General features: G+C 41.3%; 1 protein-coding gene across 8 annotated transcripts in view; it reads left to right on the top strand.

The window, feature by feature from the left end:
* Positions 1 to 13842: 13842 nt before the first annotated feature.
* Positions 13843 to 24884, top strand: part of CCSER2 (coiled-coil serine rich protein 2) — a 47541-nt gene continuing 36499 nt past the window's right edge. For 7 of the 8 annotated variants that reach the window (XM_033148835.1, XM_033148833.1, XM_033148834.1 and 4 more), the window contains exons 1-2: positions 13843 to 13960; positions 22067 to 23524. In XM_033148835.1, coding sequence (XP_033004726.1) covers positions 22114 to 23524 — 1411 coding nt within the window. In that variant the 5' untranslated portion in view covers positions 13843 to 13960; positions 22067 to 22113. Of the gene's footprint in view, positions 13961 to 15131; positions 15196 to 22066; positions 23525 to 24884 lie in introns of all 8 variants that reach the window. The other variant, XM_033148832.1, reaches the window with a different exon arrangement.

Genomic DNA, 24884 nt, shown 5'->3' with positions numbered 1-24884 from the left:
ATGTGCACTTTTTTACTTTAAGAATACAGTGGTACCTCGGGTTACATACGCTTCAGGTTACATACACTTCAGGTTACATACTCCACTAACCCAGAAATAACGCTTCAGGTTAAGAACTTTGCTTCAGGATAAGAACAGAAATTGTGCTCTGGCAGCGCAGCGGCAGCGGGAGGTCCCATTAGCTAAAGTGGTGCTTCATGTTAAGAACAGTTTCAGGTTAAGAATGGACCTCCAGAATGAATTAAGTACGTAACCAGAGGTACCACTGTAACAGGTTTGTGGTGCCAAAATCCCAAGAGAGCAGAAAATATTGTTTATGTATGTGACCACAGCTGCGCGGATGTTATTGACCCAGAGATGGAAAGAAGATAAAGTCCCTACCAGAGAAGAATGGCAGATCAAATAGATGGATTATGCTGAAATGACTATAATGACTGAAAGAATCAGAAATCTGGAAGGCAAAAATTTTAATAAGGAATGGGGAAAATTTATAACTTATCAAAAGACAATTGTAAATGGTTAAAATCATTAGTAGGATTGGAATATCACTTGTAGTTTAATGGTGAATTTTTGATACAGTGGAGAGATAAAAAAATTAGGATTATTATAAAAGATGCAGGAGGAAATGATTAACAATAGGACCCACAAAGGGGAGGTGGGAAGTCCAAGATTCCTTGGAATTTTGTTTTTATGTTGTATGTTGGACATGTGACTGTAAAATGTTAATCTGAAAAACCCAATAAACAATTTTTTTTAAATAAAAAAAGAATAACAGGGTTTGGGGGGGAGAGATAAAATCAGCACCATGACACATGGACAGTTGGTTTTTCATGAGACCAGAGTTCAAATCCTGACCCAGCCATGAAGCTCACTTGGGCCAATCACTCTCGCAGTCTAAGCTACATCACAGGGTTGTTGTGGGGATAAAATGGAGAGGGGGAGAAGCATTTATGCAACCGTGAGCGATGATCACAGCCTCAGTGAAAATATGCCCCCTCCCCAGCTGCTATTTGCACAAGAGAGAGGGGACTCTCACTGGAATCTGCCCCCCCCCCCACTAATGGAAATGGCTGCAGGAGTGGGGGGAGATTTTCACCTGCACCAAGATACAAGGGAGAAGGTTTAAGCCCCTTCTCCACATGTTGTAATAATCCCAACCCTGACCACCACCTGTTAAAAAGTAAAACCAAGACATTACACAATTGGGCCCTGAACTCGTCTACGAATGTGCAGTTTTTCATTCTTAACTACAGATTCCAGTGAATATATGGACATTTGGGGGCAGGGCGGGGGGGGGAGCCCCACCACACAATGACGCCTAAACAATCTCAGCTGTTTTCTTCCTGCTTATCATCTCTGATAGTGAAAACCCTGCAGCCACCCAGAGGCTTGAGATAAAGAGAAAAAGCAAGAGACAGCGGCTGCGTGTAGAACTAGGGGAGGGTGCAGAGCGATGTGATTAGTTTTAGAACAATGTCATTTCCTTATCTCAGTCACTGGATGGGATGTCTGACCTAGCATTAACCAAAAATTTGAATTGTCCCTAAAACCTTTGTTGAGGTTATTTACAGAAACCTGGCTTTTGGAACAGCCCAAAGCTCATACATACTAAACACGCACCCACTTGTTACTACCACAATGTGTGCACTGCCAACTCCCCCTGCCCTTAAATTTTATTTGTGCTAGGACTCTCTCCACTGCATGCAGAAGTTATATGCTTGCGTAGTTATAGAATCATTGAATTGTAGAACTGGAAGTATGTACACAAAGGCTTGTTACAGACCGGGAGATTAACATACAGAGTTTCATGTTGCGATGACACCTTCCCTGCCCCCCCTAATATTGATCCTGCTTTATTAGAACATCTGAAAGGTGCTTCAGACAGCAGTTTTGAAGTGAACTAAAGTATGTCTGCACTGTAGGTTAGCTCACTGCTGTTGCTTCTTAATGTTAATTCACCACATGTGGTCTACTTTTGGATTTGGTCATTTGTTTCGTGCTGTTCCTGCTTAGAATCGCACAAATGATAGCTTCTTCTTTGAGATTTCCCAAAAGGATGGCGCTCAGATCTTTTGCTACCTTGAAATCGTATTATAATCAGTGCTTTTTTCTGGGGGGTACGCATACCCCTAAACATTTTGTGAATCTAAGTTTGGCCTCGTTGAGGGGGCAGTATTTCAATATGAGTAGGAAAATGAGAGTACCCCTAAACATTTAATTTTTAAACAAGAAAAAAACACTGATTATAATTGTAATTAGTGCTATTTTTGTAGAAAAAGAGGTGTCGGAACTCACCATGAACACCTCCTTCGTTCTCTTAGAATGGCAACAGTGCCCTCCTGAGAGGTGCCGGAACTGAGTTCTAGCGAGTTCTGGCAGAAAATAGCCCTGATTATTTTTAATAGTACTATCCATGTTAATAAACAACAGAACAGCCACCTAGGTCTCTGCCCAGTGAGCTTATAATCTATTGGGGGCTGTTGAGTTGTTGCTTTTATTTTATGTATTTTGTGGTTTTATATTTTCATTTTATTCTGTGAACCACCCTGAGACCTCCGGGTATAGGGCGGTATATAAATTCAATAAATAGTAATTATTATTATTATTATTAATTTATTTTGCAACAGGGGAGGGATTTTTGCTGGGGTGAGAGCTACTTTCTATTAAAAAGACAAAACAGTGGCAAGCCTTCTGCAAGACAGCTATTTGAAGTACAAAACACCCTCAACAAAGCCTGCTTCTTACTTGCTGTTTTGCCTTGCAAGAGAAGGAACAGCTTCAGAGAAGGACCTGATTAGCTGACTCTAGGTGGTTTGTTCCATTGTGACTGAGATGTCCAGGACTGAATACACACACAATCATATTTAAAACACACACCCACACCCTGGGAACTGTAGTTTACCCCTCAAAAAGCTACAGTCCCCTGCACCCTAAACAGACTACAGTTCCCAGGATTCTTTCCTTTTTTGGGTTGGGGTGGGGATGCAGCCTAGGATTCCGGGCCTTCTTTAAGAATCCACTTCCTGGAAACCTGTAGACAAAAGTGCCTCCATTTTCATCAAGAATAGCTTGCAGACTGATGCTAGCATTTCCCTATTTTGGATGCTCTTGAGAGTTAAAGGAAGAAAATGGAATGACCAAGCGGTTTGCTGTTGATATCTGTTACGAATCCATTATCTCAGATTGTTTTGTTTTCTCTTTGCCCGTCAAGAGAGGGATTTCAGCAATAAGGCAAAAAGCAATGAAGTCTGGTAAGCTCCCTGAGATTTGGGTTCATGCTTTGTTTTATGGAAGGGCACCTTTGAAGAGGGGACAAGGGTGTGTGGACCAGGTACCCCTTCTCATACCCCATGCCCATATTTGGGCATGAGCCCCCCAAACCCATATATTTATTGTTTAGAGTAAACTGCATAGTTTGGGCTAGAGGAGCTAATCCTCCTCAACCCATTTGTTCCTTTGCTAAGGGGGGGGTGTCTCCTGCCTTCCTGAGAATATTATTGGGTGCGTTTCCCTCATCTTGCCTTCTCAGCAGATGAAACTGCAAACGACTCAAATCCATATTGCAACATCGGTTCTGTTTCTTGGTCCAGCTTGCCTTCCCACAGCGCAGCTGCAGTTTGGTGGTAAATAAATGCAACATTGGCAGAGGTCCAGCCGTTTTGTACGCACAGACAAGTGTGGGTGGGAAACACACACGAATCTTTCATTGCCCAACAGTAACTCAGGATTTTGGCTTTCAAAAATGCTTTCATTCCGTATGCCACTTATATATGCTTCGCTGCTTATAAAGGCAGTAATTTCAGGTGAGTGCTTTTCCTCTGGCTTGTTGTTTGCCATGTTGCATCTGCATGAGCTCAAATGAAGAAGTTGCTGGGACCATTAGAACAGATAAATGCTAAAGCAAGCCAAAACCATGTGTGCGTGAGCCTTTCAGGATCAGAACAGAAAGGAAGGGACCCCACTTCTTACTATACCTGATATTCTTCTCCTTTCCCTGCCCCCCTGGATATCATGAGAATTATTTTCTTGGATGCATCTTCCTTGCTTTCAACCCACTCCTTTCCTCTTTTGGGATTTGCTTTCTGGCATCAAGAGGATTTCCCAGCTCTGCAATCTGTCATGCCCCAGGCCTTTCTTCTTTCCTGCCACTCCCCAAGTGACCAGCTTGCACTCTGCACTGCTGCTCCCTGTCCCAAAGCAGACAAGCCCCTGCTCCTCCCAGCAACACTAAATCCTGGAGCTGGGTGAAGAGCAGTGGACTGTGAGCATTCTGCCAGATCTAGCCATCCAATCGCTGTAACTGCGTAATAAAGATACAATGTTATGACCCAGACTTCACGCTGCAGTAAACAGCATCTCATAAAACAAACATTAACAATCTCTCAGATTCCCATCATTGCACACCACTTCTTGGAATTAAGGCTGTTCTGGAAAAGGCAAATACAGTCTGATGTGCTGCTCTTCATCCTCATTTTCTACCTACAGGCCCCAGTGACAAGTTCTTAATATCCCACCCCCCAGTTTTGGTGCTGCTTGCATTAACAATGTGTTGTTTCAGGCAGTCATCCATACCTAGGCTGCTTGGCTATTCAAATGTCTGCTCGGTGCTACAAATGCGCATTTACTTTCCTGGCTGATGGGTGATTTAGAAGGCTAAGAACATGGCACATTTGGGAGCATCAAAGGGCTGGCTAGTTTAATCGGATACAGGCCTGCCTTCCAGCATTTTAAGATTTCATTGGGTCAAATTAGAAATATGCTTTCGTAAGTTGGCACACATGGTAAATAAAACAGCAGTAGCCTCAAATGCTGTGCACAGCAGAGACAGAAAATCACTAGCATATCCATTAGGGTAGCCAGGCAAAAAAGAAAACAGGAGTCCTACGGTTTTTACAGGTGCGTGGGAAAGGGAATAATTACAAACTATGCCTCCTGAAATAATTATTAAACCTTCAGGAGCCCTGCCCTCTTTTTCACCTGTCCATACTACTTGGCAAAATTTTAAATATATTAAATGGTATAGAAATGGAAGAATCCATAATCCATGTCTTCCCCACGTGCAGCTGGAAATGAGGGAAGGTGAAAAAAAGATTTTCTCATTGTGTGCAGGGGGTTTAGGGGTTGCCATATTTCAAAAAAGAAAAACCAGGACACCCAAAAAATATACTGTCGGGGGGGGGGGGGTATGTATGGCAGCCCTATGATTGTTCCTTGGCCAAGGGAAGTGAGACCTTTGGTTAACTTGACCATTCATCATTTCATTTGTGAGAGTCAGGGGGCTGAGCTGTAGGCGGCTGTCTGAGATGAGCCAGGAAACAAGCAGGGATCAGAGCCAGGGAGCAAGCCAGAGGAAACAAGAGAGGCCTGGGAACAAGGAGTACTAGTTTTCTCCTGTGGACAAAACTATGGGGCCGGGGGAGGCAGGTGATTTGGGAAACTATGAGCTGGAAAGTGTTACCCCCCCCACTCCCATGTTATGGTTATGATCAAACTGACAACCTGCGTGATTGCAGTAAGAATATGAAAGGAAGTGGGATAGAATCAGCATCACATTTACCATCTCGCCTTGAGACTTTGAATATAATGTTTTAAGTGGCATGGGCGAGCATAGAATCCAAAGTACATAACTCTGATAACATATTCCTTTAAAATGACATGTGTGCTAAAGATCATGGCCTGAAGCCAACTCAAACGATAAATGTTGTATTAAAACCAACTGAAGAAGTTAGTAATGGTTAACTTCAAACACACATTTCTGATCATTTGCAGGGGGAAATGTAGGTACGTGGGTATGGGTGTAGCTAAGGGGGCAGGGCAGGGGGGGGGCAGTTGCCCTCAAAATAAATAAAAATACATAGCAAACTGAGGTTCTGCCCCCACCCCCAAATCCTGGCTATGCCCATTCATCTTCCCCCCTGCAATTCTTATAGCAGTTTCTTTGGAGATGAGAGGTAGATAAGGAAATATCTCATGGAAGAGAGGGTTAAACAATTCCTCCCCCCCCCAACACTGCTCTGATTCTGATTCTCCAATAATTTATTATAATAGTTTAGAATTTAAGCTCATTATTAGCATGTCTGTTGCAATTCTACTAAACTAGTGGTTTAAAGAAATATGATTAATTCTGTCCCCGACCCTTTTTGTGGCTGCTCAAACAGATAACCCTAAATCTTTAGTGCTGCTCCGGTCAGTTATAGATATATTATTCTTTCCAAAATATGCCCAGTACTACTAGTTCCAGGATAGTGACACTGTAGCTGGGAAAGAGGCATTTCCTGTAATAAGAAGTACAGTAAATGTTTTCATTTCTGAAAATAGTTGTGTCTGGTTAATATTCAAGACACAGAGCTGCATTCGGGTTTTCGCAGCTGCATTAAGAGGCTACAAAAGAGCTGTCAAATCCAAGCTGCCTCTGAGTTGTTAACGCAAAATGGATACCAAACAGAAGAGCCTAGCAAATCACCTACTACATTCTGCTAGTGAGACTTCCTAGTCTCCACAGCTTGTTGCTAAGATCCGTCTCTATCAATTCATGTATGTTTTTGATTGCTTTGAGTCCCGGCAAATTCTACATGACATCTCTCTTTTTTCCTTCCAGAGGTTGATAATGGCAGGGCACATTCTTCTGGCTTTGAGGAGGCATACTTACAAGGCACTCAGGTGGGGGCGGGGGCCAGAAATGGATACTAAGTCCTGTAAAACTGTGCAGGATGCTTCATTGACTAAAATATTTCAGTCAACATAGCTTCCCTAATATTTTGTATTTTAAAATTGCCCTCTTGTCTTCTGTGCCACACCAGCAGTATTCACTGGAGCTTTTGAGCCCTCCTTTTAGGAAATTTGTGGAGTCAGGTGGGGGCAGTGCTTTTTTTCTGGGGAGATGCATACCCCTAAACATTTTGTGAATCTAAGTTTGGCCTCATTGAGGGGCAGTATTTCAATATGAGTAGGAAAATGAGAGTACCCCTAAACATTTTTTTGTAAAGAAAAAAAGCACTGGGTTGGGGTATACTGAAATGACCTACAAAGAGGCCAGTGAACATGTTGAAGACATTTTGTAACGTTGTTGTCACGTTATAGTGGTCAGTGAGTCTTTCCCTCCCAAACTTCAAACTTATTTCAAGCTCACTGACATATGGGTCTCTTTCAACAAATTCTTACATGTAGGCAATGCTTCCTAGAATGCCCATGTGATCATGAAATATCTCACCACTGTGACCATGAGCGGTGCTTTTCTAACGCTTGAGAGCAAGTAAAGCTTGGATGTAAAGATGGGTGCAGAGAGTCCTGTACTAACATAGAATTCATAGAATTAGAGTACTGTAGAATGGGAAGGGGCCCCTTGGATCATCTAGTCCAACCCCCTATAGAACTCTCGACCCTGGAAAAGACCTCTCAACCACCTCATACATTTAATAAGGTTAGTGTTCCATGGGATCTTGTTCTCAGGTTTGGTGCAGTCTCATCACTCCCTGCATTAATTGTGACAACATTGCATGTGGTGCCTTCATTATAAATGCTGAAGGGGCTAAGCCAGAATCAGAAAAGGTCATTGAGGAGTCCATTCTTCTGATTTTGTATGTCATGTGGCAGAGGATAGCAACACATGTACTGACGTGACAGTGTGTGTAAAAGTGGGAGGGGCCTGCTACTAATTCAGGAGTCGGAGCAGGCATTCATTCCTCCTTGGCCCATTCCTAGGCAAAGCCATGCTGAATTGGCGTTTTCCAGTTAGTAATGGGACAACCAATATATAAAGAGTTTAACAAGGCAATCCCACACAAAAAATATGTCTACTTCTTTGTAAGCATCTATATGGGCTTGCCCCACACTAGTTCTGAATTAAAAACATTTAATTTGTGATATCCGAAGACTAAAAACAGGGGTGCTGTAACTTTACTGAGGCTGTAATCTGAACTCCACTTACCTGAGAGTAAGTCCCGTTGTGTTCAAAAGGATTTTCTTTTGAGTAGACATGGTTAGGCTTGCAATGCTAGTCAAAGAAAGAGATTGCTGGTCAAGGATAAACATGCTAGCAAACACCTAGAGGCACAGAATGTATGCCTCCGAATGTCACATGAATGTACAGGTATATAAAAATTGTTTAAAATGCCTTGTAAACTATGTCTTCAGGTTTTCTGGCACAGTGGTCTTGCAAGAATGGTAATGTGCCAATCCTAGCACACAAACTCGTTATGTGCCTATGCCATGTGAAATAATATTGGAGACTAGAACAATATTTCTTTATCTGAAGATAATGAAAGATGGGCATGGATCTGTCAGTGGAGCTTTGTACGACAGGCATGGAGCCCTTCTATTTGCTGTCAGAGAACTGTAAGGCATTTTCTTCCTTGTGCTCTACATACACATTATTTATGTAGGACATGATCCTTCCCAACCTAGCACTTCTAAGCCCCATTGATTCCACCAAGGGAGATAAGCATATGCTTCATTCTTCCCCACTAAAATCAATGGAGCTTAAAAGTGCTTGGCCCCAGCCATGCATGTGGAATGAAGGTCAGAAGTGTTACACGGCAGAAAAATAGCTTTACAGCATTTATGTATACTTATAATTAGGACTCAAGTTTTTATTGACTTTTCTTTCAAAGGTTGAAGATGTAAAAAAAATCCTCTGGTTTCAGTGAATACAGAGATTAGTTTTCTCTTTTAAAATTTGTTTCTTTTTTAGTGTGTTGATTATTGGTTTATTAATCTTAAAATATATAATATGTCTTGTTCCCTCGAGATGACTTCCATATTCATCTTGAGACATATTGAACAGTAAAAAACAAAAACATACCCAGTATATATATAAATGAAAAGGTAGTACAAGTTGCCAAAATATCCTACTTACCAGTGCTCACACCATAGGGTCTTCCTCCAAATAATGCAACAATTTATGCTGCAGTTTCACGCTCCTTTCACGCATGAAATGGAATCAAATGTAGAATGGGGCTCCAGGCTCATGTCTCCGGTCGTACTCTCAAGGTAGTGCAGCACTGCCACTCACACACACACACACAAAACAGAAACACACACACATCACATCTGTATTATTTCCTTTGGAGATGATTGTTGCAAGTGAAGCCAATGGCACCATGCAACCTTGATGGGTGGTACAGAAATATAGTCAAACTCATATTCCAAATGATTTCTTTTTATGAAAGCAGTATATAAAGTGAAAGTGGGAGAAAAGCTGTGAATATATGCAGCAAAGAAAAATAGTTTAGTGTACTCAGCAGGTAGGCTAGAAATGTAGCAATATACACTCTAGTACAGAGCTTTCCAAACTGTATGTCGCGACATGCCCAGCAGTCCTCCCGGGGCTGGAAAGGCATTAGTTTAACCTCTGGTTTGCTAGTAAAACTGAATAACAGTGTCACAGAATGATGCATGTCTAAAAAGTGTGTCAGCAACATGAAAAGTCTGGAAAGCTCTGCTCTAGTTGTTCTTGGAGCCTCTTAGCAAGGTCCCAGTGTTTTATATCATCTAGTCAACAGGCACATAGCTGAGGGACTAACTACTACAGAGTGATTCCTAATGCTAATTCCTAGTGTTAATCATGCCTTTCCTTGGATGGACTTACCAACACACAGCTCACTAGGAATTAGCCGTAGGAATCACCCTGAGACAGTGACAAGCATACCCTCCAACATTTCTCCAATTCCATAATAATAATTTTAAAATTTATACTCTGGGTGGCTTCCAACATATATAAAAACAAAACAAAACACAAAACATTAAAAAAAACCTTCCCTATACAGGACTGCCTTCAAATGACTTGGGGGCCAGATAACTCAATACCTTTCCACATTTTTCTGATGAAAATAGGAACGTCCTAAGGCAAAGCGGGACATTCCGGGACAAAAACAGAAACAAGGACAGCTTCTGTAAATCCTGAACTCTGCCTGGAAAATAGGGACACTTGGAGGATGTGGACAAGTGAAGAAGAATGTGGCTAATCCTGTGCCAGACAAGTATGTGGATTTAAGAGAGGATTGTGATTTCTAGTTATTGTAACCAAGAGCACAATATTCTTAAATCTAAAAGTCTTTTGGGAGCAAGTTTGTGTCACTACCCCACTCTGCCCCGCTTATTTGTTTTTTGGAGGTGCTTTCTTTTAAATATTTTGTTAAAAACAAATTTCTTCTTAAAACGTGGCTGTTCTCCTGTACTCCCTTCCACCTACAGATGGGATGTTAGCACTACTCTTTTATAAAAACGCATTAAGATAAACACAGTTGGGACATGTTTTGTATGAGTATGTGTAGAATTCCTCATACTGCTGCCAAATACTGAGACTTGTTAACAATGTAATGCTAGCAAAGATAACTTTTTAAAATTCCTTTGGCATTGCTCTCAACTAAATAAATGGAAGATTCAAGCCCTCGTTTCCTCGCATACCTCTTTTTTTCCAGCTCCCCTCTGGCACATATGTATCATAGTCAATGAAAGCAGCTGGCCATACATAATTAAGCAGTGTTCACTTGAGACATCAGCCTCTTGTTCATTTCAGTCCATCCACTGTGTGTGCCCATTGTACTACGTTGCCCTTGAAAAGAGAAGGATGCTAGGGGCTGTAAAAATATATATGACAAAATTGAAGACAACTTTTATAGTGTGTGGTTTAAAATACTTCCAAACCAAACAGATAACCGAAAGCAATTTAGAAATGGAAGAAGGCCAAACACACCATCTACGATGATCCACCCACTCTATTGTTTCCCACATAAGTGCTTTTTCTAATATTACATGTAATGCATCCCCAATAGCAGTTTCCATTGCTCCCTCTGATTGTTTCAAACATTATTTGCTCACCCTGAAAAGTGGTTGCTTTCTAAATTTCCTGGTACCTACTGCCATCTGAATTAAATTTTCAGCATCCTCTTTCTGTTTTATGTCTTCCTTGTCTGTACGCCTTGGTTTTGCTTCTCTCGGTTTTATATAAGCATGGCCATATAGTTTTCTGTACCCCACTTTCCACATTGTTGTTGTAAAAACACACTTTAGAAATTATTTGCCCATTTCAGGGCATAAAATCACACAACCGTGATGCAATAACTGAGCGCCACAGGAGGTTCAGCAACTTTCTCAAGATCCATTCCTTCCCTAGCAAGAATAGAAAACAAGCCTAAATATAAGGTTGTTGTTTAAAATGTATTTTAAGAGGGAAGATGGAAGAATTTTTTAAAGAAGAATTCACATGTTTTGCACCACATTAAGAGAAAATTTATCATACAACAGTTCCAGTGAAATCAATCAGGCAATTTAGTCATTATAACTTAAGTTTTGTACTTTGGCCACCTCATGAGAAGAGAAGACTCCCTAGAAAAGACCCTGATGTTGGGAAAGATGGAGGGCACAAGGAAAAGGGGACGACAGAGGATGAGATGGTTGGACAGTGTTCTCGAAGCGACTGGCATGAGTTTGGCCAAACTGCGGGAGGCAGTGAAAGATAGGCGTGCCTGGCGTGCTCTGGTCCATGGGGTCACGAAGAGTCAGACGCGACTGAATGACTGAACAACAACAACTTAAGTTAGAATGGATCAGGCCCTGCGTGCAAAGATGGGAGGCAGAAATCCTGCTATTTTTGTGTATCTTGCAACCTCTGCAATATATATCTGTGTAGTGAACTGGCAGCACGTAATGTTGAAAAAAATCACATGAAAATAAACTCTTATGGGTTTTGCTATCAGTTTTCTGTCAATAGGACTATAACGGTGGGTTTACCTTAAGACAGTATGGAACCAGTCTTGCTCTTGACCAATGAGTATTAACAGCTCAGAATGTCAGGTGATGTGCCCAAATGGGATCTAATTGTTAAAATAAGAAAACCAGATCAGAGAACAGGGTAGATAAAATAGGCCTACTCGCCAGATAAGGATGATGCAATCCAGATCACTGTGTGGAAAGAAACAATAAAAACTGCAGTTCGGGGTCTAGGGATGAGAGAAAGAGAGAGAGAAGAGCTTTATACCTAGAAGGAAAGCATTTGGCCTCTTGGGACTAGACTTTTAAAACTTTTTTTCCAACTCATGAATAATTTCCCAGTTTTCCTTGCTACTCTACAGATCCACCACATATAACAGAAAGTTCCTTTCATATCATTGCATTTCCAATAATTACCTGACTCTTACTTATAAATTTTTGCTAATTTACTTGGTGTCATATAAGTTTCCTTCAAAACATAGCAACCTGTAAATTTCAGCCCTCTTTCCCACAGCTTTTCCCACAAGTCCATTTCTATATTGTGACCCACATCTCTTGCCCAACAAATTATTGCTGATTTCACAATTTCATCCTTTGTTTCCCATTCCAATAATAGTTTATACATCTTAGATATTAACTTATCATTATTTTTTAACAATTCCTTAATGGAATGTGGATTTTGATCAACAAAACCATATTTTTTATCAGCTTAAATGTTTCAAACGCATATGGGGTGCTGCAAAATGCGGGGTTTTTGCTACAAAACGGTTACAAAACTTTGGCACCAGTTTCAAGCAGACTGGACAACGTTGGGTTTGGGGGGACCCCGTCACTCCTGGGTTTGAGTGTCTATTGCTCCCTTCATGGGGTGCTACAAAACATGGGGGCCCCTACAATTCACTACAAAATGATTACAAAAATTTGGCACCTGTTTCAAGGGGATCTCTGATTTTGGGGTTTGTAGGTAATAAATGCTCACTTCCTAGGTGAAACCTGCTTAAGAGGAGGGGGAAAGGCTTGGGGAAATAGATTATTATTCCCTTTCTGGTCTAATGTCCTATGAAAAAGCAAAAGGCTTTGGAGGAGGCATAGTAATCCCATTCATGGGTGTGGGTAGGCAAAAGTGGGGTGGGTCATTAGTTTAGGGCAGCCCTCTATTTAAAGGAGTCTTTTTTCTGAAAAGCTGCCAAGCCTGGTTTAAAGATAAAGGTGGGCTTTGGGTCCCCAAGCATTGTTTGGACAGATTGAGAAGGAAGCACTAGGTGCTGCCTTCCTAAATTGAAATATATTTCAATTTAAATTTAATATATTTTAAATATATTTCAATTTAAGTGACAGTGATTTATCTATAAATTTGGGTCTGAACCTGAAAACAAAAAAATTATAACGGTGTCCTTTTCAGGTGTGATGTAAGGCCACTATAAATTAGACAAATTTATGTTTTGCAGCTAGCTGGGGGAATATCTCATTCCCCACAAAGCAAATGGTTATTGGATTGCCAACTTTTATTTAGGAGTGGACCCATTGGAATTAATGGACTGTTAGCCATGGCCATTAATTTCAACGCATCTACTCTGTATCCCAGCTAACAGGTTGGGCAACCATCATCTGTGTCATGTATGCACCAGCTAGTTGAGATTCCTGCCTTGCAGGGGGTTGGACTAGATGACCCTGGGGTGTCCCTTTCAACTCTTATGATTCTATGGACTTTTGGATCAAGCCACCGGACAAACGCTACGGTCGCCGGTTTAAATTTGGGCGGGAAAAGCCGTTGCCGCGGGGAAGGGGGACGGGGTCTCCACCTTCGTCGGGATTGGGCCGAAGCACGAGCGGCGCGCGCACTCCCTGCCCAGTAACTGTGCAGCGCGAGACAAGCGATAGAAGAATGGGCGGGGAAGGGCGCAGGCCGACAAAGCAGAAGCAGCGCTCGGCGGCGGCAACAACACGCGTGCGCACTGCCTGCCGCATTACGTCAGCGTCAGCTGTCAGCCGCCGCCGCCGCCGCCGCCGCCTCAGCGGATGGGGCAGGAGGCCGGCTGTGAGTTCCGGGGCGTGTGCATGAAGGGAGGCGGGTTCCTCGGAGGACGCTGGCCGGCTGCAAGCGAGTGAGGGAGAGAGAGAGAGAGAACGACCGAGGCTGCGACCGCTATTCCCCCCCCCCTTCCAACACTGCCGGTACGCTGACGGACGCCGGGCGAGGCCCACCCGCCACCTGCAAGGCGCTGCTCCTCCCTCCCCGCCTCGCCCTTGGGTGAGTGTCAGCCGCGGGTGTGCTGAGATGGAGAGTGAGGAGCCGGCTGAAGGGACGGGGGGGGGGTGGAAGAGGAGGAAGGAGCCGGCTCTCTGGTTGTGGCCCCCCTCCCCATGCCCTTTCCAACATCCTCTCACGCATTGTAAGGTTGGCGGGGCAGCGAGGGGCCTCCCTGCTCTTGGGCTGAGTCAGCGGACAGCTGGTACCTTCGTCCCATCTCCCTCTCTCTCTCCCTCCCCCCCCCCCACCTCTCTTCTCTCTCGTCGTCGTCCCCATCTGCGAATCTCGTGGTTCTTCGGTGGGCGCGATTGGCTGCACGGCCGTGTGACTGACTGTGCTGGAGACGAAGATGCTGCATCACCGTCGTGACCACTAGCCAGCTCTCTCTCTCTCTCTCTCTCTTTCTCTTTCTCTTTCTCTTTCTCTCTTTCTCCCCCCCCCCCACCCCCGTTTAAAGAAAAACCAGGCTTAGGAGATACCGTACTCGTGTTGTGTCTTGGAGAGAGAGAGAGCGAGAGAGGGGGGAGGGCAGGCTTAACTGCTGTGTCAGGGAGCAGATTTGCTAACCCTCCGGTTGATGGAGGGAGGGGGAGGGATGCCTGGGCTCAAATCTGCTCGGAGAAACGCCCTGTCTCTGCCCGGGAAGCCTTGTCCCTGAGCCTTTTGGGAACCCCCTAGTTTATGCAGGGTGAGGGAAATTCAGTTTGTGCTTGCTCATGGTTGCCTACAGCATGTGTTCCTGGATTCAACCCAGGCCTTGAAAAGAGATGCTGGGGAGACCTGGCAGGAGTCGAGCACTGGTCCTAACTGCAGGCCTTCCTCAATCCACCTTTGCTGGCGTGAGGCAGGAGGTGGCCTTGCGGCAGTGTTTCCTGCCCACTAGTGTTCCTGTAGGGGTGTCCTTTTTATGCTGGGGGGGGGGAGAATTTGAGAAGTGTTATGTACAGTATATGTGTGTGTGGCCGGGTAACACATCTTCCGGCTTTAAAGGTTGGATGACATCTCCATATTGCTTAAAAACAGACAAAGGCTGCTGCTTCTGTACCTGGGCTGGTGATTGAAGGAGTGCTACTGTGTTTATTGTTATTTCAAACATACAATGACTCATTATAAGCTTGTCCCTTCAGGGAAGGTAATATTGAGTGTCTTTCTTTGTTTTCTTATGTTTCAGACTTTGAAGCTCTCTGACCTTGGGCAAGTCATCACTTCTCAGCCCATTCTCTCCTACTGCTATTGTGAGGATAAAAGACACAGTGTTTGTAAAGCACTTTGCAAATGGAAAGTGATGTTGAACTAATAATTAACAGTATTTTAATTTTTTTCCACGTAGTTGGAAGAAAAGTTCACCATTCAGTCTATTTGAGAGAATTTCTGAAACTTGAGGATAACAACATTCATGGTTACTTTTTCACACACTCAAATTCTTGCCACAGTCTTCTTTTCAATGGTTATGTATGACTATCTCTTTTTCCCTTGTCCTCTGCTGTCTTGTCCCTTCTGCTTCCTGACAGCTGGTATAAGGAGAGGGGTCAGACAGGCGTCAAACAATTCAATCCATTTGGGAGAGACAGAGGCTGAATTCAGCTGACATAGCAATTCATGGGTTGTTTTTACATCTGAACCCATGTTTGCTCACAGACTTTGTGTTTTGGGATATAGGAACATTGTTTTAAACTGGTTTGCACTGGAAAGCTTGCCCCAGCTGTAGTTGTCATTAAGTATGAGTTCACAGCGCAGTAGCCTCTTGAGACTGAGCAGCAGCCATAAATGTAGTTTGTTGATGATTTGTGGAGCTGGGAGTGAACTTATGAAGATAAGTGCTAAATAGTAAATGAAAACAAGCAATTCTAAACCATGGTTTGCCAGTTTTATATTTGGAAACACAAACTGTGCTGTGGGTTATTAATTATTAGCAAAAATGTTGTGCTTGATCGGCCTGTTCCTCTGCAGAGTTAGGTACACCAAAGCCTATTGAAATTGGTTGGATGGGTCGCTGACTCAGCATAGATTGGGTTATAGTTCTTTAAAGGGTTTCTGGTTCCTGAGATGAGAGTCTTATCTCCCTGGGTGTGGTCTTGCTGCCAGGTAATGATAAGCAGTAATGATAATCATTGCACAATTGTTAAAAGCAATTACAAATACTAAATTTAATTTATTTAATGTCATGTTCAGAAGGTAACAGAATAGATAGATTCCTACTACTCACAAACAGTAGTTTCCTTAATTACCTTGTTAATAATACTGAGGTGGATTCAGCTAACCCCTGATCTGCTAGCAGGTCAGCAATGACTCCCACTAACGCAGCAGGACTCCCCCTCTGCTCCCCCAATTTACACTGGAGGTCTGGGAAAGCCCCCAAAACAGCATGCAGTGGGAGGAGAGGGGAAGTTGTTCAGTTGGGCAAATAGAAATACTTGTGCTGACAGAACAATCTCCTTAACATTGTGCTGAATTCCATCCACTTTGCCCTTGTGGCAAGAAGGGTAGTTTTTTCATTGTTTCCCATAAGAAATGCTGTTAATGTTGCTGAGTATAGGTTTTGAAGTAGAAGTGTTCAAAACAATCTTAAGCTTTAATATTTCTAGGAAAGTTAAGAATATTTTAGAAGTGTTCTGATCCCTTCAGAAATCATGTCTCTTAGCATAAGAGGGCATACCTCTTGTGTTAGGGATATGGAAGTCTTTATTTGGTCCCTAGATGTAAATGTTGTGGTTCAGATTGTTGTGTCTTTTCTACAAAGGATCAAACAGAAGAAGTTGCAGATGGAATCTGGGCTGCCTGTTAGCCTCTTTTAAGGCTAGCATCATTACTATCTTTCTAATTATTTGCAATGTCATCTGGTGCCTAGCAGTTTTTTTTTTTGCAAGTTCCATCATGAGATGAGCATTCACATTTCTCAGAATGTAGTACATTAATAACATTTGTAATTCTAGGCTGTAAAATTGTAATAGCAATAGTAACAAAAAAGAAAACGAATGAAAGAAATGAAATTTAAAAAGAAAAAAGGGCTGTGTCACAAAGCAGCCTTTCTCAACCTTGGCTCCCCAGATGATGTTGGACCACTGGTCTTGCTAGCTACGGATGATGGGAATTGTAGTCCAACAACATCTGGAGACCCAAGGTTGAGAAAGATTGCCTTAAAGGCTAGTGCTAGGATTCAGTCTAGCACTTGGAATCTAGTAAAAGAAAAAATAATATGCAACCCAAACATTCACGAGGAACTCAATTCCCTTTCTCTCATCACCTTTTTTCAGGACAAGACAGCAACTGTTTGTTGTCTTTGAGCATTCCTTATGGAGTGGAGGTTAGCTGTGCCAATGCAATATGTTCCCAATTGTCCACAATCCAGGTTTAGTTTCTTTGTGCTCAGTTCTGCTTCTGTGAATATGTTCAGGCAGCACGAGCAAAGCCATGTGTGTACAACTCTTGACAGGGTATTTTTGGGAGATGGGCAAAATGTTCCTCACTGTAAGTGTAAGGAATCTCTACAGATGATGAGATCCTCCTCTCCCTTGCTAGCTGGCCACAGTAGATATCCATATGGTTGATATCTACTTTAATAATGTATCAGTATTATTTTATCTGAGTACCATTAGCAAAGGGTGCTGTTGATCTGTTGTTGAAGAGAAAATGAATGCAAGTCAATTAACACCAGGTGCTATAAGAAATAATTTTGAGTTCTGCATTGCTTCAAATGATTCCTAATTGGGCAGGAATTAAGGCCCATTTGGTCCAAAGCAGTGTCAAATGTAGCACAAGACAGTCCTTGTAACCAAATCTTACAATATTGCCCAGGTCTGTCAATGAGCAACATAAATGAGAAGATGGAGACAATGTGTGATGATTTTAAAAGCTGTCCTATAACACCTTAAAAGCTTTTTTTTTTAAAACCCCTGTTGACATAATACATTTGTAACAAAATTGAATGAGAAGTAACTGATTTGGAAGCTAAGCTGCTTGATGGATAGTGACTGTCTCAATTTTCTGAACCATAATATGATAAACCTGTTCAGTTGTTCAGGGTTACCTTTGGAAAAATGCTAATATAAAACATTACAAACCATTGGGCTCTTGGCCGTTGCTCTGGTAAACCCTTCATATATTTAAGTGCTTATGTATCTCCCAAATTTGAAATATTAAAATACAAGACTGTCTTCAAAGCATGTAGGAGAACAATTCTGGGAAGAGGATGTTTCAAGTCAGGGTGCAACCGTGAAAAATGCCCTGTTGTATGTCCGGAGCTATGAGTTTTAGTGGGGGCCACAAGCAGAACCCCCGCTTTTTGTTGATTGAGTTTTGTCTTGTATCAAGGAGGTGTTCCAGCAGATATTTAGACTCCAAGTCATTAAGGCCCAGCAGCCCACAGGCAGCTATTACAATGGTTTTAAGAGCATTGTTCTATGCTCCCATCTTACTTTCCCAGTTAATAACCAGGCATCAGCATTCTACGCTTGCTGTAGCTTCTGGACCATTTTCGTGGTCAACCCCACTTAAGAGTTGCAATAATCCAAATATGAGGTCACCAGAGTATATGGTACTCATGCCAAACCATCAGTTCAGGAACAGCTTTAGCTTGTGAGCCACATCTGGAAATAGGTACTCCCAGGCCCACTGAGCCTCCGTTGACAACATGGGGTTAAGGTGTGCCCCAAAGCTACATACATGTCACTGCAGGAGGAGTACTACCTCATCCAAGCTGTTTCACCAACTCCTGGAAATGAGCTGGCTGTCCACATTACCACCTTATCAGCATTCAGTCTATAAACTTAGGCAAACAAACAATGTACAAAAGTTAAGGGCTACTCTGCTCTTGTGAATGCCAGTGAAAGTTATAAAATCACTCTAGTTCCTGGATAATGGTGGTTAACGACTCCCAACACTATAAACGTAGAACATGATGCAGCTAAAGTTAAATGGATTTATGCCTGCTGCTGGAGGATTTCAGCAGTTGCCAGACACTCCCATTTAAATTAATAGTACCTAAAGATGCTAAATATTGGTCAGGTTGTTTTATCCAAAATGTTTAGTAGACATAGTTGGTTCAGTTGTATTCAGTAAACCTAACCTTGTATTGAATTTGGTCAGTGAAGATGCTGGTTAATTCATATTGTTTAAATAATTCCAATCTTACACTGCTATATTCAGTATAAATTTATAAAGATACCCTGCCTGACAACTGTTGTTCTTCATCACAGATGTTGACTGTTTTAGTTGATCACAGATGTTCATTGGAGGTCAGCAGGCAAGTGGATGTTTACATGTGTCAAATTATAAGTGCTAGGATTCAGTAGTCCATTGAAAAAAAGTAAGTGCTCTGTCTCTGGGTTGCATTCCAGCAAAGACTAATTGGATTTAGCTAATGCTGGAACACCTTTCCCCATCTCATAATTAAACTTAGCTTGCAGGTGTCAACAGCTAACAATATTGTAGTTATTGTACCCGACTTGATTACAGAATGCTGCAAGTATTATTTAGTTTCTCTATGTTTCTCCTTAGCAAAGGATTGTGGAATAGCCAGTAGACTTGTTTCCCATGTTCCCATTGTAAAACATGTATCAGCAACACATTACACACTGTAATAGACTGATCTCAGAACTACATTATGCTTCATAACACAAAAATAATGATTCACTTAAAAAAACAACTCTTCCTCCTCTATGTTCAAGTCTGTTATCAGAGTGCTTCAACAATGCAAGCACTACCACCCAAATAAGCACAATAGAGAGTACATTAGTGAAGGATAGGGGTGTTAAAGCTTCACTTAATTATTGTTTGTTTTTAATTTGACTGATACAAAGTAACAAACAGACATAAAACTTAGCCAGATTATATTTGTATGGGACCAACTTCCTAGGCAATCATAATAGTGATTTTTAATTTAGAAGGTTAATTTTGGTCAACAACATGCTTGGAATTATTTACACACTTGGTGGGTAAGGATGAGTAAACATTCCATTCCGATAAGTTTATGGCAGATCTCAAAGTGCTGCTCTGGTATGGTGACTGCGTCTTTCCTTCCCAAACTATACTTGAGGTGCACCCAGCATAGGTAACTGACTGCGGCAGGATGGAGAAAGAGTTAATGTCTTGCTGACTGGAGGAGGAGATGAATGAACCATGCCTATATCAGTTTTTACAGTGCTACATTGAAAATAGGGCTTTTTCATGTGACCTACATTTCTCATGAAGGAATGTAGGTCATAACTAGCTGGAAACTAGAGTACATACATTGGTTGGAGATTGATTTGACTGTTCAGTAGTTACTGTAAGCCATTTGTAAATCATAGCCTTTTTGTACACTTGCTATGAGCTTATAATCAAAACTGATAAGGATTTATAGAGCTTTGGGTGACCCATTTCTAGTTCAAAAATTACTTACTAATCTAAGTGAAATGAAGTCAAAGGTAGCAAGTTGCCACTATAAGGAGTTTCTACTTATTGGATATGAAAGATAGCATTTAGCTGTTTCATATGTGAAAAATTCTGGCAATGCCTCAAGCATGGAGCAGCCTAAGCTACTTGTTAGGGCAGTTTTAATGTATGTGTAGTTTTGTTACACACAGCAGTAATTATGTTACCATTCATAGTATGCCCTGAGCTCTTGTGTACACAAATAAAGAAGTGTAGAATTCAAAGTCCAAAAATGAAATTTTATGCATGCATGTTAACATGATTGGAATGCTTAAGAACAGAGGTCAGCAACACTTTTCAGCCATGGGCCGGTCCACCGTCCCTCAGACCATGTGGTGGGCCGGACTATATTTTGAGGGGGGAAATGAACAAATCCCTATGCCCCACAATTAACCCAGAGATGCATTTTAAATAAAAGCACACATTCGGCTCTTGTAAAAACACCAGGCAGGCCCCCAAAATTAACCCAGAGATGCATTTTAAATAAAAGGACATATTCTACTCATGTAAAAACGCTGATTCCCAGACATGGGCCGGATTGAGAAGGCGATCAGGCTGCATCTGGCCCACGGGCCTTAGGATGCCTAACCCTGTTTAAGAGTAAAATGCTTCCATTTTGTTGTCTCCTTAGTTTTGCAGTTACAAACAGTAGTTAAAAACTTATCAAGTATGGTACCCAAGCCTCTCATGACATGCTCACTGAATACCAATAGTATTTTACCCATTTGTGTACACAGTAAAAACATTAAACCTTAAAAGATTCCCTAACCAGGGCTGCCTTCAGATGTCTCATGAAGGTTATTACCCATCTCCTTGACATCTGATGATGTGCTATGGCCATAGGGCTAATGCAATAAATAAATTGAATTGAATTGACATCTGATGGGAGGCCATTCCACAGGTGGGTGCCACAGTTTCAAGCCATTTTCAATATATGGAATTAATACTTTACAAGAATATTGGTAGATTAGATCAGTGTTGCCACCTCATACATTATGTTCTGGGCTTGTATTCACAAGAATGCCTTTATTCTTTTTCAAATGCAATTGCTCATCCTGCGCAATGTTTGGCTTCCGTTTAATGAAAGTGTTTCTATCTTTCCGCCTGTGCTCTCAACAGTTTAGATATTGTGTGGATAAATTGTAACTGTTGCTGTGGAGTTATTGGAAGTAAAAAATCTTGAGATAACTACATGCATCAGTGTGGACTCCTGAGCAGATAGCATTGCTTACTTAGTGACAACACTTGATATTCAAAGGGCTTTGAGGTGACATTTGGAAAGTTTCCTTGGTCAATGATTTGTATTGGCAGCAGACCACAGGATGGCTTCTGAAGAAGTTGGATATATGATGCATTTTGATGAAACCTCCCATGTTTATTTCAGATTTATCCCCAGATCATCACCCTTTGCCAACTTTACTATAACCATGAACTAGTTCCTACATCTTTCTTCTCCCCTTTTCTAGCATAACTGGTAAAATCGCATTTGGCAGATTTACTTGGGTCTCTTTCTGAAATACTTGTTCTTGTGTAAGCAGATTCTATTCATTGTAAATGTATTTGAGTTGTTTCAGTAATCAGATAGTTGCTCCCTTAAGGATGTCAGATTAGATTTATATAATAAACTGTGTACACTCTATAATCAAGGTTGTGAAGTTAACATTTTCATCTTATTCTCTTTCCTTCTCTTTCTAGAGTCTAGTAATGTTAAAGGACAATATCTCATGGAAGGACTATAGCTAATGGAAGAGAAAAGTCATATCAGGAGATCATTGGTTTCCAGGTTACCAAAGTATGGAACAAAACCTGCTGGAAATATGCTACAGACCATCCCAAATGGGACAGCTGTTAATTTATCAGGGAGTACTCGGAGCATGGACAAAAAGTTTGGCAAGCACAATGGCACTATTCGTATGTCTTCCTTCTCTTTTAACTGGCGAAAATCAAATAAATACCAACTGGGTGATCAGGTCAGCAGTGAATCTGACTCTAGTCATAATTCCAATGAAAGGCTGACAGATTCTGAAAAGTGCCCTCAGTCTGAAGTAGCAGTTGATAAAGAAGTGCTCAGGGTGGGTTCAAGCAACACCTTGTCAAAACTAGCTAAGCAAAACAGCATGTTTGTGTCACCTACCGAAGAATTAAACCAAAAGGCTTTGCCTGGGCTGGCCAGTTCTGCTAAGTACACTAAAAGTTCCTTGTTAGGCAGAGCTTCATTTTCTGGACTTCATGCTCCAAAATCACACTTGAATGGAATTTGTGGGAGCCGTTCAACTATAGGCTTGCAGAGGAATAGAGGTAATTCTACTGCCACCAGGAGCAGCTCAGGGGAGAGTTTGGCAAAATTGACTGACAATGATAAATCTTCTTGTGAAAAAATGGTTAGGTCACAAAGCTTTTCACATTCCATTCAAAGCTCTATCTTGCCCCCTGCAACCCTAACCAGGTCACACTCTTTTAACAGAGCTGTGGATCTTACAAGGCCTTATCAAAACCAACACTTAACTATTAGAGCATCTCAGAGGTCAAATCTATTGTCAAGAAGTGCACGGCAGATGGATATGCCCAATGGCAACGAACCATTAAGATATGGGTTTTCTAGATCATATGCTGCTTTAGCTCCCCCTGGTTTGAAAAAACAACCACTATCCAATGGCTCTGGGGATGCACCTTCTCTCAGATTTAGAACAGCCCGTCCATCTTTATTGAAGCCTAGCAACCAACATTTGGGGAGAAAGATACCTGTGGATGGCAGCACAAGTAAAGATACCGAAAACTGCACAGAGGAGGACTTGATTTCAACAAATAACAGTGGAGGAGTTGGTGCAAAAGGAATGCAAAACAGTGAAAGAACTGAAGATGGAGAAACTGTACATAATAATGTAGATAAAATTATTAGCATGGATGGCGATGTTGATGAAATATCTATATCTTCCTTGTCCTCTTCTGAGAAAAATGATCTGAGCGAAGACTTTAGTGATGACTTCATAGATCTAGAAGATCCCAACCGACCAATAACAATTCAGGAAGAAGTAGTTTCTGTTCAAGAGCTGGAGCATGGCAATGGAATACCGCTAGATCAGATTTTGTCTCTTAAGAAAAGTGAAATATCCAACTGTAATTCTGATGAATGGCTGAATATACGTGTGTCTGGTAAATATGTTATGTTTTTTCTTTGAAAATGGGAACCTAAGCTCTTACAGTATTGCCACTACTATTTTGTCACCTAATAGTGTGTATTAAAAATTTTGGTTAAATAACAAATATGTGAATAAGTCTACCAATAGGTTTTATTAATTTTTCAAAATTTTATTAGCTTTTCTACGTGTGTTTAAAGAGTAGGATACATGCACAGCCAGTTTTAGAGGAAAAAACAAGTTATTTCTTAAGTGTTCTGGAGGATGTTTTCCCCAATGTGTTTTGTCCACAAACACATTATTAACTAGTTCTATATACAGTGGCACTAAGAAACTTGGCTCTATTACAAAACTATTTTTAATTGTCCTAATGGTACCACCAAGAAGCTAATTTGTATGTCTCCTCAAACAAGGTAACGATGAAGCTGTTCTACCATTGATTGCTGTTCATCTTCCTGGATTTTTAGTGCCATCATGCTAGTGGGCAGTGGGGAGATGCAAATTCTGTGTTAAAATAATGTGCCTGATCTAGCCAAATTTGACCATAGTTGACCATTAAAGTCCTCTTTAATTTGATGGAAGAGTTAAAAGTAAATGACTAACTTGTACCTATAAACCTCTATGGAGTTTATTAGTGGTTTAAGCTGCGACATAGTACTCAGTACTTTATAAGAAGCACTTCAGGTGTGATAGTCTAACATTGATGGCAGAAGAAACTATGGCAAGCCATCATTGTTATTATTTATTAATTTGATTTATATACCACCCTTTATCAGTTATGTCTGTTCTGGAAGGGCTAATTTTAGAAAGTTAAAGTCTTGCCTCATGTTCTCTTAGCCATGTTTTGCACCAAAAGAAAAATAGTTTATACTATAAAACACTGTCAAACTATAAGTTGAGCTGTGATCCTAAGCATGTACACATAGAAGTAAATTAATATCAGTAGGTTTTGGTATGTTTGTTTTATAAATTGAACAATTTCTTAGAAAGTGTTGACAGACGGAATGCTTGTAGTTGTGATCAGAATATAAGAGGTAATCTGTATCTTTATTCCAACAACACAAGGGTCAAGATTCAAGGACAGAGTCCTGTTTCTTCTCCTTGGTTGCATCTGAAATTTGAAAAGGGAGGACAATTGACTTCTGCTTACTCCAGTGGAACATATAAAATGTTCGCAACATGAGGTTCCATCTAGTTTGGGAGGAGGTTCTGAACAACAGAACAGTATTTGCTAATCTGCCATTTCTTACTGGAACTCATGAATAGGTCCACTTTCTCAGCATCCAATGTTAATATTGTATTTTAATTGTTATAACCCATCCTGAAATATTGGGGTGAAGGTTAATAAAAATAAAAATAGTAATTATTAACAACAA

This window comes from Lacerta agilis, chromosome 5, assembly GCF_009819535.1.
Source record: "Lacerta agilis isolate rLacAgi1 chromosome 5, rLacAgi1.pri, whole genome shotgun sequence".
Lineage (NCBI taxonomy): Eukaryota > Metazoa > Chordata > Lepidosauria > Squamata > Lacertidae > Lacerta > Lacerta agilis.
This window is presented reverse-complemented; position numbering and strand designations above follow the sequence as displayed.